Genomic DNA, 14,648 nt, shown 5'->3' on the forward strand with positions numbered 1-14,648 from the left:
ATCAGTACATTCAATCAAGAAACATATTCCACATAAAGTACAGGGAAAAAGAAATCAAGAAGTAATATCTAACTTTGAAATCTAGCATTATTAACATTTAAGAGGAAGAATAGAGTAACTAAGCAGCTTTTGTAATGTCGCTTACCAGAAAATATTATTCAGCATGGCCAAACGAAATAGCAGTGTGTAATGTGTAAATATTGAGAAACAACATTGCTGAAGGATTTGCTTCTGAAGAGAGGAGAAAAACTGTAATATCTTCAGGTATTCATCTGAACCTGATGAATTCATTTAAGACCAATTTTGAAACTCCATAAGCTAGTTGTCCAACATTAAACATATTGCAATTATATATAAAACAAAAAATTGCACCTGCAATTTAAGTCAATTTGTTTAGGGCATGGAAATTACACATTATAAAGCTTATGTAGTAAGACTGCCTCACATGGAGCAAATTGAATAGAAAATTTACTACAATATGAGTTTCACATAATGTATGATGAAAATATGATCAGAAGTGGCTTGCAATTTTTTGGATCTAAAATATTGTGAAGCACTAGTACAAAGAGATTGAAAAAGAAACAAAGTCTGTACATGTTGTTGGTCCTGATGAAAGTTAATTCATTACCTAATTTAAAATTCTAGTATCTTCCATCGTGCTTTCTTAGCTGAAAATTAATTTTCAGAATTCATTAGTGTCACTACATTAAACATAGGTTGCAGCCATTTGCTGCAATCTCACAGCCAGACTCCAAAGCATCATTTCCATTCTACCACAATTACAGGCAAAGATGAAGCATTTATTAGCAAGGGATAAAAGCAGACTCCCTTACATGCAGGCCTGCCTGAAACAGCCTCTAAAAATTCACTAGCTGCTTGCACTTGTATGATAACATTGTTGGAATTGCTATATCTCAACAGTGTAAATCGCCATTTTGCAAGCAGCAAATCAGATGACTAAAAGGGGAGCAATTTGATCAGCATTCATGAGCTAATATTTACTAATGAATAAGTGGAAAGAAATAAATTTCTTAAGAAATGCAACAGTGGTCTAAATCTCCTGTGTGCTTGGAAACAGAAAACAATTAATAATATCATTCATTACTGCAGCCAACGCAATAGTAGAGCAGCAGCAGAAGGGCTTTTAAAAAAATTTCTTTCAGTCAGATACATTATGATTCATTTGGCCACAAATATTTTCTTTATAAAAAATGCAAGAAGCTAAAACTCTTATAGCTTAGTTACTTTATAGCTGTTCTCTAGCATACTGCTTCCTTCAATTTTTACATTTTAAAAATGCTAAATTTTCTGAAGATTTCTCAATTTCTAGTAGTAGGTTGCTGACGCTGCTTTGTCTCATGAGCCAGCGAGCCAGCGAGACATCTAGTCAGTGTTCATCATTAATGCGCACAGAAGGTGAATATGTTATTTGGAAGAAATGATGACTGCGTATTATATTTGTATTAGACAGGGGAACACGCAGCCTCTAGGCAAAGGAGAGAAAGCCTCCAATCTGTTCAGCAATTGTTTTGACAAGCTTCTCTTTGCCACTCTTCTGGCCCTGTTCCTCTGCCATGCTCCTCCCACCACTCTCCCCCTGCCTTCCAAATGCTTCACTGCTTGCACAAGTACCTGCTGCTCTCTTTACTGCCTATCAGTGAGGAAGCTTTCAAAGGTCTTGAACAGGACTTCAGGTCTTCCTGAGGTGCTGAGATCCTCTTCTACTAAATACATATTAACTAGTTATCAGGTTTCCCCTAAGGTAGAGGTAGATTAGCTGGGAATCTAAAGAAGAGATTTCCCAAAGAAAAAAGCGGAATGAATTAAGTCATATTTTTGTGACCCTCTCTCTATATGGAAAAAAGAAGGTTTGCTAGGATCTAAGATTTTATTTTTTACTTTCCTGTATTTTCCCATTAGAAGGTTGTTCCACAGTGGAAGATCAATGAAATCAAGAAGATAACCCGCATTGGCTTGCACTCCTGCCTAGAAAGCCAGATGAGCAGACACAAAGTAAGAAATTTTCCAGTCTTTTCCCTGTCCTAAAGATGTTCCAAACCAAGCAACTTATATGAGAGATAAAGAGGCAGACATTTTTCAGTTTCTTCCCTATGGAATTATTTTTGGCTCTTATTTTGTTGTTTAATTTTTTAAAAAACATTGTTTTTGAAGAAGTTGCTCATTATGTGATGTTCCTTGGTGCATGGAAGACAAGTGTGGTGCCAATACATACCGATCCCCTTCACACTATGGGACTTCCTAATTAAGTTCATAATAAAACAGGTTCAGTTGAACTGCATTGAAAAGAACGTTCAGAAAATGAATTTGAGTCAAAGTGGTTATTGTTAACAGGGAGCTTTTCCCAGGACAGAATTTAGACAACTAAACCGGAGCTGAGTCAGTAGAGGATATTACCAGAAGTGGTTGTGGGTAAGGGCTTCTCTCTGAACACTTGTGGATAGAGTAAAACAAGACAAAGACTATCAACAAAACTTGCACATCCATAATAAGTACTGAATATTTAAGCAGAGAAAAATGACAATTGTTTGAGGATTACTGCTACCACTGTATTGATTCCTGGCTGTTATTAAATTATTATTATTATTGACAATTTACTGATGTATTTGTTTTTGCTACCTACTACATGTAGCCTCCCTCCTAGAGAAAATGCATAGACATAAATGTCATGTTATGTCTGAACAATACTGCTCATGTAAAATTAAACGATGGCACGTTGGTGTGATAAAATGTGCTCTTATCTGTGTACACAGAAGACCTCATTCTCCAGTACTATTTATCAAATGGTTTATTTGTACAGACCTAAGCTATTTACTGTCATAAAGATGAGCATTTAGGGATACTGTAGCATGCATTCACCACTATGATTGTGCATTTACTCAAAATTAGTCTCCTTAGATATGCTTAATCCTTTCTAGGAAAGGAAAAAAGGATGGGAACTCAAAACCTCAGCATCTCTAAAGAAAATAGTAATAATCTTTACTGCATAAGAACTTTTCAGATCAAGCTGGTAACACCCTGATTGTTTTTAACTGACTAAAATGCTCTGCTCCTATTTATCACACTGACTGTTCCTCCTATCTCTGTACCATATGCAGCTGTAGCAGACACAGATCAGTCACATGCAGGAGAGAAGAGGAGAAGAGCAACCATGTTACACTGGGTGTAACATTCTGAATGATGAAGGGATGTGCCTGCTGCCCTGAAGCCTCCTAGGAACAGCTCTGCCCATCCCCCACTGCTGCAGGTCACTCATTTGCAAAAAAATGATCTAAAAACCTCTGACAGCTCTGCCAACAGCATTTCTGGTTTTGGTCCTAATTCAGCGGGACACACAAGATACAAATAACCTCATCTTCAGAACTATATATAGCTGCTTCTCTGGAAAAACAGAATGCTGGCTTTGAGGATATGTTATAAGCGAAACAGATCTGCTGTCTTGAATGAGCATACTGTGATAAATAACAAGGATTTTACTCTTCCTTCTGCTGCTAGGATGAAAGACTGAATTTATGACAAAGTAGTCAGTTACCACATGCATAACATAAATTCTTATGCTCAGAACGTGTTAATATCTTTATTGATCTGCTTTTTGGTAGCAAATGTAATAAATAACTAATCTTACCCAGCAATGAGACCAACATCTAATACTGAAATATCTCCAGCACCTGTTTTCTAAACAAATCTTCTTTCCTTTCCATTTTTAACGTGAAGCACCATAGAGTCTAATTTAGAATACACACTTGAAACTTATGAAAGGTTCACTGAACTCTAAAATTGTAAAATCAGGTGTAGCAAATAGATTTCTCTCTCTTCTACAGATTCAACAACAACAGGTTTCCCAGCCTCCTCTGAGCTGAGTAGACATGGCAATTTGTTCTGGCTCATATATGTGGTTATATATATGCAGTGGCAACTCTCTCAGCCCTTGTAATGGGTCAAACTTTGCTCTAGTTGAAACTTTACTAGGAATACCTGAAATTCTATGAGAACAATTCTAACAATCATATAAAAAAATCATTAAATGCATTTATTTACTGTACAGTGGAATCAGGGTTTTCTAGCCTTTTAACAGGAATGAGTCTACTCTTTTTCTTTGGCCTGTCTTTGCACACCTGGGAACACAAAAAGCTTTTATACAATTCAAGCTTTTTCATTACAAACAGTACATTTTTCATTTTGTATCAAACATTCTCCATTAGGTTAAATCTCCTTTTGTAATAACAGCATGCAGCTGATTTGAAGCAGATGGAGCATATAGAAACTAGAGGATATGGAAAGCATACTCAAGGTGCTGACAGCATATTTCTGTTACATTCCTATCATAGTAGAAAGAACGGAGGCAAAACATTTGGTGCAGTCTTACCTGTTTTCTAGCAAATAAGCACAGTCACTAAAATAGCCACTATCATAGATACACTACGTCAATCACAGAGGACTTGAGAAAATTCTTCTGACTTACACACCATTAAACTGACCATTTGGCACGCTCTTTTACAAAGGTGGAATCTCCCACTGTGGCTACACTGACATGCCTCCACACAAGCTAGCCAGCAATCGCCTGGGCAGACTAGACCAGATGAGTTCTACTAGTTGGGGGTCCACAGGCAACAACACTCTTACCACTTCTGTGTGCCAGACCTGATCTGGATGCCATGGTCCACAAGATGACAGCTGACATATCTTTTCTCCATGAAGCTTGCCTTCATCTATCAGTACATTGGACTACTCCATGCCCAGATCTCCTTTGGATTACTGAGTGACTTTGAGCAAGACAACCTTTTTCTCCAACTGTAGATCTAGGATTTAAATTTTTTCTTCATTATGCAAGTACAGCTGGGAGGAATGAGGCATTACTATTCTCTTGCTGCTTAGTTAGTCTAGTGTGAAGGAACTATTATCAGTCAAACTGGGGGATATTATTTGTTTTGTGTTCCTTTACAAGTCGTATTCTTACTGTTTACTATGTTTCCACACTTCTGCCTATCATACCAACCTAAGATTCTGAGATGTTGCTCAGCTATAAAATACAAGCAGGTTTTTTGCACTGAGTTACAACAGAAGTTTAAAGAAGGGAGTAAGAAAAGTGTCCCATCAGAGAATTATTTCACATGCTGTCTTTGATTCTACATCTTCTGTAGCACACTATTTCTAAATTGCTAATGCTCCCCAAATGGACTTGTTGCTCTAGCACAGATACATGTCTTTCTTCCTACATTAACCTTAATAAGTAAAATAAGTAAGTTGGGTTTTTTGCTTGTTTCTTTTTTGTTTTGTTTCTTTACATGTGTGAATAGCCAGCCAGTGAATAAATAAATGAAAGAAAACAAGAACAACTGTCCACTGCTAATGATAAGGAACTCAGCAGTCTACTGAAAGATCTAGATGATATGACATTCGTATGATCTAGCACTATGAGTCTGAGCTTCACACTTCCATGGGAATTTTTCACTACTATTTAAAATTGTGGCTTTTTCCTAAGACCTCTTATTAAAAAGCTAAAAATTGTATACATTATATATAATCATTCATCTGTGTAAAAATGTCTCATGTAATACCCAAAAGTATTGGAATTCTTTTTGCCAGGTACTACAATTCAGCATTTCAAATGAATCTTTATATGGATTCTCAAAGTCTATAGTCATGAATAAAATGGAAAATTTACATATGTGGGGGCAACCTTACAACACAGCAATTTGCATCTTTCTCTCATTTGCAAACCTCTTGGTGTTTATAACATCGTGAAATTAATGAATTACGCCAACCACATATTGTGCTCTCAGTGACAGAAACAGTAAAATTGTATTTATGTAATAGAAACAGAATGTCACTAAACTACTGCTTAGATTGTGTAAAAAAAAAAAAATGATATGCATTCAGAGCACTTACAACCTGTAAAATCTGTATGATTTGTTAATTGAATTACTCTGATGTAAACTCAACAGTATGGAAAGCAGTTTGTAAGACTTTTTAAAAATGAGTGAAAATATTTAAAATATTGAGACTGAAAATTAAATTTATATTGTATTTACAATATCACCGCTGAAATAAACTTTACTTTCTGATGATAAATGATGACCATAAATCCTGTAATTTCACATTGTGACTTTAATACTTCCTGAATTCCTTAATTTTTGAAGTCCTTGCAGTACATGAAAGACTAATTCAAAGAACCATAATAACTCATCATTTGTTAAATAAATTTAAAAGGAGAACGTCTGTCTCTGGAGATACCATTGCTCATTTTAATTAAGATTACCATTTTGTGATGTAATGTAAATAAAGGTCATTGTATCCTCCTGCTCCAAGACTATATTAACTCTTCTAACTATCCCTAGAGATCAGCCAAGATTAAAACTGCTGAGAATATTATTTGTGGCACACAGGCTAATTTTAGTGACTTTTGAAAAATTCCTTTTCTCATTGAGTCTATATTATATAATGAATAAATTCTGCACCACTTTATGTATGAAATGATGGTAAACATTTTAATCTTGAGAGAATAGTAATACCTACACTGTAGCTATAAAAAAATTTACTTCTCAAACATTTATAGACAGAATGTACTCTTCAAAAATGGTATTCTATTTGAACACAGAAATGAACATAGGTAAAAGTCCACCATTTGTAGGAGCCAATCCTCCAGTAACTAATGTGGTTATTTAATCAGCCTTATAGAAATGGTAATCTCTATTGATAAGTATTTAAAAATAAACACATAATGAATTATTTCTCACATTATAAATGGAGCAGCCAAGCTCTTCACAGACAATTACATTAGTACAGATAAATGGGCATACACAGAACTTTACTTAAACCTGTGTAACATGCTGCATGCATCTCAGTAGATACCATATACAAGTTGCTGCCAAATATGGCTTGGCTGAAGTTGCATCTTCTCAATTTTTTAAAACAAACTATTAACTACATTACATTTTACACATTACAGTCCTCTTCTTGAGTCAAGCTCAACAATACTGGAAATACAAAAATAAATTCACCACCTTGACCTGCTCTACCTTCAGATTTTGTAAGTATGTATCTCAAATAATTATGCTGCCACAATAACATCTTCCTTGGAACAGCAGAAGCACACCTAAACATATAAACCTAACTTTTGAAAAAATAATATATTGCTTTAACAGTTTAAAGAGTTAACGATGGAAGTAAACTCAAACTTCCAGCTCAGTCATGTTGCAAATCACAGAAGAAAACATAAGTAAAATGCTTCTTCAGATAGTGAAAAACATTCTGGCATTTCAAGAAATGACAACAGGGGTAGGGGAGTTGGGAAGGTTACAATGACCAGGTTTGTCAATCTTGGCATAGATAAAATTATTCTGTCAACAGAACTGAAGTCAGAAATATGCTTAGGAACAGATGAATGCTTGTTTTTTGCCAGTACAAGGTCTGGCCCATGACTTGAACCAGATAAGCTTGTTATGCAAATGACGTTAGCCATCCGGAAGGAGGTAGATAATGAAATTATTCTAAAGCTAACCACTCATCACAAGGGTGATAGAAAGAAACATCAGACAAAGTACCAACATATGGATAAAAGGCAGTGCGGAATTTATACAACCATTGCTTTGAATTTATCATAACTAAGCTGTCACAAGGCAGGCATCATCAAATACATAAATAATGCACATAAATGAGCCAATTATCAGTAACAGCTAAAAGATTTGTGGTTGGATTACAATTGCTACATCTCTTCAAGTTAAGAGATGCTGTATGAGTATGCTTCCTTACTTCATTGTGTGTGTTATTGTAAAAAAATTTGATTTGTAAACCTGCAGATGTTGCTAGTGAGAAGAATTTTTATACTGTTCTCAGTCTCAGTTGAGATTTCTAAAAAGGAAGACCCACTGGTGCCAGAGTTCCCCAGAATACAGGGTACTGTCCATAAATACAATAAAAAGAACCATTTTTCTATAACATAATGGAATTCATTCACAACACAGTGACTTTTGTAGTTAACCACTCATTCCACCACAGATTATAGCGTACACTGATGAGTAAAAAAGGACATGCATTATGTGGAAACAGAACTTGACTCAGTCTGCTTTAAAGGGATGTATTTTCACTGCTTACACTGAAGGAGATCCTGGGTCATACTGCAGTAATGATAAAATTGGTTTTCTACTGCAGGCCAAACATTATATTTTACCTAATGTTCTTGGCCAATTTAAACATCAGCATAATAAACTGGAATTTTTGTTTTAATGTTGTTTATAAAAGTTGCACTAATCTTTCTATTCCTGACTTACTCTAAAATGGGAAAATACTATTACATAACTGACTGAAAAGGTTGTTAAGTACAGATATTGCACTGCTCCCCAAGAAATTGTAAATACACTGATACACAACAGATTATAAATGGAATCTACGGGTTTTCAAATCTATCTTGAAAAGTCAGTATTGGCAAGCAGTGTTCAGTCTATTTAGTTATCAGTAGAAACTTAACATTGTTTGATAATATCCCATCTAGAAAATCTGTAGCATCTGTGTCACATGTTACACTATTTGTACAACTCCTGTACATGTGCATGTTGGGTACACAACTTACTGAATATTAGTAAAGTGGAAAAAGACAACTGCTTTCTTTCTTTCTCGTCTTTTAAATTCTTATTTTAAACTGACCAGCAGCCATTTTCACTAACCCTTTTTTTTCTTTGACACAAAGCTCCTCTGCAAAATAATCAAGGAAATCGGTTATATTTATAAACATGCTCCAACTCTATCAAGAAGTCAAGAAGCAAGCCAACAAAGTTATTCGAAGAAGCTGTGGAACAAATTACATGAGAAGATGGAACTGCTGAATAGCTTTCAACATCTGAAAAACAGTGAATTTCGGAATAAGGTAGTTTTAAAACAAATAATACTCACTGTGAAATGAAATGGTTGAATCCTCTACACCATTTTTCAGGATGTAGCAAAGTAGGAGGAGGATTTCTGAAAAACAAAGTTTCAGAATTTAGAATCTTACTGTTTACAATAATTTTCTCAGAGATTTTAAACAAAAATAATATTGGTTCCACTAGGGCTAAAAAGATGATGGAAAATGTAGCGACCTTCAGAAGCCTGTTCATTTCTTCTTGCCGCTGCTTTTTCATTGACAGTTTTGCTCTTTTCATGTCCTTCTCCTTTTATGTCAATACCTTTGAAGCTGGAAGTCAGTATAGCTCACAGTATGCTTTGCAATATTTCTCTTTTAATTCAGCCTTACTCAGTAAGGATCAACTTAGATCGGAAGACTAGCCTAGCCATCACACTCCTTAAGCACTTTACCCCAGATTACTGATGCTGACCATGAGCTTTTTAAGTATGGCTATCGTAATAAGAGGTACCAAGTTGGCAACATACTGTGAGATTTCCACAGTTTTTATTACTTAGGAGATAGAGTCTACAGGCTGTAAATGCTATTAAAAATTGGTGCTGTTTTTAAAATAATGTTTGGCACAGTATTGTCTCTTCTACAAGAATTATCTGAAATTCTGATGGGTTCCATGTTACTTGGTGTATGATTCCTTTCTGACAATTACAGTTAAATTACATAAACATACATAGTAAGGACTATTGGTCACCTTAAGTGGACTAAATTTGAATGGATCAGCCTATAGCAAGAAGTAGCCATGAATTACAAACTGTTTTATTACCTCCCAGAGGTAGCAACCTAGCATATAGTAAGTATTGCCCCCGCATTCGAGGGTTCAATTCCATGGATCACATATTACTGATGTGACAAAAAACTCACATATGGTTTATTCAAAACCAGAAACACCCACTAATAGCCTGGATTGTATCACAAACTGTCTCATTTATACAAGGGACACATCTGACAGCAAAGCACTGCTTGGAAACATCTCAGAATACAAAAAAGGCGAACAGCATAAATACAACATAAATTAGTGTTGATCTGCTTAGTGGTTTTGAAATTTTCAAAAACTGATTCAAGGTAGTTACCTTTAATAATCTTAAATAAAACAGTTTAAAAAAAGAAGAGACTATGTGGGTTTGTCATAGTAGAACCATTTCTGTTCATCAATGTCTACTCAAAACAAATGCAGTCATCAAATTTCACTGCAGGCTGTCATGTTTTCTGAAATTAGTGTGTTATTACTTTTCTGTTTTCTTATAGAAGACTTAAAGAACACAATTTTCTTTGTGAAGAAATTCTGAATGTTGGATATATGTAGCCCTTATCAAATCTACATGTGGAAATCATCAATGTCAAAGCAGCCCTCACACAAAGAGAAAAAAAAAAAAATCAACTGTATACAAGAAAGGCAAAACTTATCCTATAATGAAGATTTTTTTTATCAGCTTACACAATCCCCATACATGACCTCTGCAAACAGCTTTAAGGGCCTCTTGGCTAGGAAAACACCAGGTCTGTTGTCAGTGTTTAGTTTGCAGGAAAACTACTCTGACATGAAAACAAATCTGATAATTGGTATTCTGATAAGTGCAAATTTTTATTGTATCGCCTAGAAGTACAACATGTTTCTTTTTAGAATGATACCAACACAGTCTACTGAATATTTATCATAAATACTAAATTTCACTGCAAAATTATTTGCTTTTGCAAAAGCTCAGTTACTGTTCATGAAACATGTAGTTTTGTATTCTCTATTCACACTGTTCTTGAAGTCTTGCCATGGTGGCAACAACGGTGCTTGCAAGAAACAGTGTTTGGAGACACTATTCATAGTGTTGCAAAGGACTTCTTCAAAAAAGGAAATACACTGCATAGGTACTTAAATTATTTGCAGATATTATGATGGAACTAAGTGGAATTTCATCATGGAAGAACAGACCAGCTGAGCAGATGTCATACAGGAAATGTATTTACTCATTTACAAGTTAATGACTAATGGTGGAAGTAATGTTTTTAATCACACAGAACATACTATGTCCAGTATTATGTCCAATCACTAAGCATTCACTAGACACTGTCTCAGATATGGAAAAGTATGCCTTGTGCCAAATCCTGAGTTTTTGCCACACAGTTGACCATGAATTCTGTAACTCTAAGATGTTTTCCTGAGCTTGATGCTTTTGTGTTGTTGACAGAAGATCCTATGTTGTTCTTTGTGTTTTCACAGTAAAATCATAGAATTGGTAGTATTCTGTTCTAAAATCACTGACAAACATGTCCAGAACATTAATTCCTAAAGCTAATCTGTAAAGCATATAGGTAAGCTTTGAAAAACACTACTGAAATACAAGTACATAGTGGTCACCCTATTCTGGCACTGTAACCATAAATAATTTCCAGAAAGGAGCATGACAGTCATTTAAACTTCCCTACAATTTATTTATCTAAGACACTAGAATGTCTTTCATGGTGATGGCTGAAAACATCAGCACTTCAATGGCACCTCCTGCGTGCACTCCATCATATCATTCAAATCCAAATTTTAGGCCAGGTATGCAAGCGCAACCCTCTATTCAAATACTCAAGCCTTTTTTGTGAGCACACTAAATCCTTTGAAGTTTGAAATTAATAATCCATTAAAACATCTGCAATTTGTATCACTTAAAAGGGGAAAAGTAAAATGACTCAATATTATCAGATGCCAAACTGCAGAGAAACGCAACACTTGTTTCATCACTGTGGCTCATCAAAGGTCAAACTAAGATTATTTGTTACTTTCTGACATCACCGAAATTTACCAACATCTAGGAAGCTTCTGTGATACTCAGAACACAAAGATTGACTAAAATCTGCTTCTTGCTAACTTCCTGACAAATTATTTTACCCTCTGCATACAAAAACATAACAATCTGCATACAACCTTTCGATCACCTTGGCCACGTATATGGTTAGTTAAAGGACAACAGACTTATTTTCTACTCCAAGTGATGGAAATTGGGATAAATAGATATATTAGTGGGAGAAGCAGATACATTATTTCAAGAAGTGGGTATAATTGGGCTTGTCTTTTGAAAATGCTCTCACTTGATACAAGACAAGTAATCAACCATAGAACTACATGTTCTGTTTCCTCAGGCAGCTGCAGTGCTCTTGTGAGGAGTTGGTCGACCCTCATATTCAGTGCCTTCCATGGCAATAGTGATGCCATTTTCACAGGGAGTTTTGGTTCAGTAAGGACTCAAGACTCTGCCTGTACAACAGACCTCAAGCAGAAGCACAGTGTTTCTTAGAACATGAAAACAAGAGCAAGCTTATCAAGCAAGACCTGCTGCTGAATTCTGAATGACGCACATACAGTTGAGTGCTGTAAATATGTTAATCAGCTGGACTTCACATGTTCCCTGTCATTCAGCTTGCTTCCAAAGTCACAGCTGGTAAAACAAAATCAGTCATTTTACCACAATAAGGACAATGATGCAGTTCAGTAAGCGCCATTCATCCTTTATGGTAAGCCATGAACCTAATTACAGATCATAGATACTAGACTGTTACTAGCAAATAGACAATAAATATTTTCATCTTAAAAGACATCTAAAAATTCTAAACTAAAAATTGAAAACACACCCACTACTTTTTAAGCTACTTTAGTAAACTTAGCCATATAAATATAGAGTCTCCAATGGCCAGATTGCATCATCAGCCTACAATACTGTTTCTAATGGAGAAATTAGAAGATGTCACCAACATCTGTCACCATAAACAGGCTTTGTCAGCCACAGCCCCATATATGCACGCTGTGATTGTATTTTTTAGCTGACTGAAACAGAGCAACCAGAAATAATAATTCTGTTGACAGGCACCTACAATACATGTAGACAGAATTTAAATGAAATTCAACCATCTATGCCTATTTTCAAATGCTACATGAAATAACCATATAAAAAGCAGAAAGTGAACCACGTGCAATAATGAGATTTCCTTATAAAAGTTTACATATAAAAAGTGGTTTGTATTTTTAGGTAACATATAAAAAGTGGTTTGTATTTAGGTAATTGAATATTTGACATCAATTGTTGCCCAGCAAATTCTCATATAAGTTTAAAGTTGCATCTCTTTATAGCATCCCCATCTTGGGTAACCCACTGAAAATAACAAAAGGATCCTTCAGCGGGACTCAGAGGATCTCCCAGTCTACAGACCATTCAAATGAATATGAATTTTCCATATTCCATTGGATATTTTTGGAAATTCCATTTCCAAAATTCATATCCTAAACACTCTTCCATTCATCTGCCTCCTATTAAAGTCTACTCAGGTTTGATTGAATTTCACTATTATATTTTGCCAGTGTTTACTCAGTAGGATGCAGGGTATGGTTTAATCTCTGTAAGATTAACTGAAACTGTAGTTTAGATGCCTCCAGGACTGGAGAATCAGCACAAAATGCTCTGTGTTTTTGAAGGCAAGCCTTTGAAATTATTCTTTCAAAAGAAGGGGGAAGAAGGGAGAAAGGAGAAAAGGCTTGTTCCTGATAAATCTGCTCTCCAGCAACCTTCTCACTCACAACCGATTCATTTCTGAATAGTTTCTCCTTTTCTACTCCACCTGTTATCTTCCTTTTCTTGAAAGGAATGTTTTCTTCATGTAAGTATCTAGTTTAAAACTTTCATCAACAAGACTTCACAGATAATCTACTGGAATAAAGGCATATTTTCTGAAATAAAGTGAAAGTGCCTTAATAATAACAAAGATATGCTGCATTAAACCAAGATCAAGGCCTACCTTGGAAACATCAAAACTACCAAGAAAACAGGAAAGAGGAAGCAAAATACATACCACTACTTTCTCGTTGCTGTAATAAATGATCTCCTTGCTAAAAAAAAACAAGAAACTAAAAAGAAAACAAACAAACAAAAAAAACACTTTGCTGTCTATTAAATACAGAGAAAGTTATATTTGATGTTTTCACACTGGAATGAGTGCTCTGTATATTTCAGAGATTGTCCATAATGCAAAAGCCTGGACTGCATTTAAAGGCTAAAAAAAAAATTGTATTGAGTTGAAAGTAAAACTGACAAATAGCTAAGAGTGTAAATCCTAATTGTTTGACAGGCTCTAAAGTAACCACACACTTTAAAAACTTTTTTTTTTGTAATGAAGGGTCCCAATCCAGAAAAAATATAAATTGAGTACCTGTTTCCATTCTTTCTCAGAAAAGAATGATGCCTCTGCACACTATGACATGCAAATCCACTCCGTCCCCCTTTTACGTATGTTATTATGTATGTTATTATGTATGTTATATGACTATTTATTTTGCTGCCTATAAGTAAACAAGTGGACTAACAATGTGCAGGTGCAGCTCTAAAACAAATGTAAATCCAAAAATGAACAAAATATCAAATCTCTCTAAAACAGATTTAACTGAACGTTTGTTCGCAATTCTCCAGCTTAGAATATTTTGACAACCAATGTAATGAGCAAAACAAAATCAAACAAACAAAAGTAAAAAGTAGCCAGTTTCAGAATTATGCACAAATCTCTTTTTGATTCATTTTACGCATTGCCAAAAGAAAAGCACTTCAGGAGGGATATAAAAGAGCCTGTCAAAAGAAACATTCTAAGAAACCTCCTTCACAAGAAAAATCCTGTGCTTGAAACAAGTCACCTTTAAAATAATGAGTACAGAAATAAATAATGTGCTGGGCACATTAAATCATTTTGAAGGTCAAATTATAACCTTCAGAAA

The 14,648-nt window shown here is 35.1% G+C and overlaps 1 protein-coding gene across 11 annotated transcripts in view; it reads right to left on the reverse strand.

The window, feature by feature from the left end:
* MYO3B (myosin IIIB) overlaps positions 1-14,648 on the reverse strand; it is a 173,196-nt gene that overhangs the window by 104,571 nt on the left and 53,977 nt on the right. For all 11 annotated transcript variants that reach the window (XR_014947949.1, XM_085552467.1, XM_085552466.1 and 8 more), the window contains one exon: positions 8,908-8,973. Coding sequence is in view for 10 of the 11 variants with exons in the window: in XM_085552467.1 (XP_085408593.1) it covers positions 8,908-8,973 (66 nt within the window). In the remaining variant the exon portion in view is untranslated. The remainder of the gene's footprint in view (positions 1-8,907; positions 8,974-14,648) is intronic.

The sequence above is a fragment of the Coturnix japonica genome, chromosome 7, assembly GCF_054131305.1.
Source record: "Coturnix japonica strain WE chromosome 7, WE-NBRP24, whole genome shotgun sequence".
Lineage (NCBI taxonomy): Eukaryota > Metazoa > Chordata > Aves > Galliformes > Phasianidae > Coturnix > Coturnix japonica.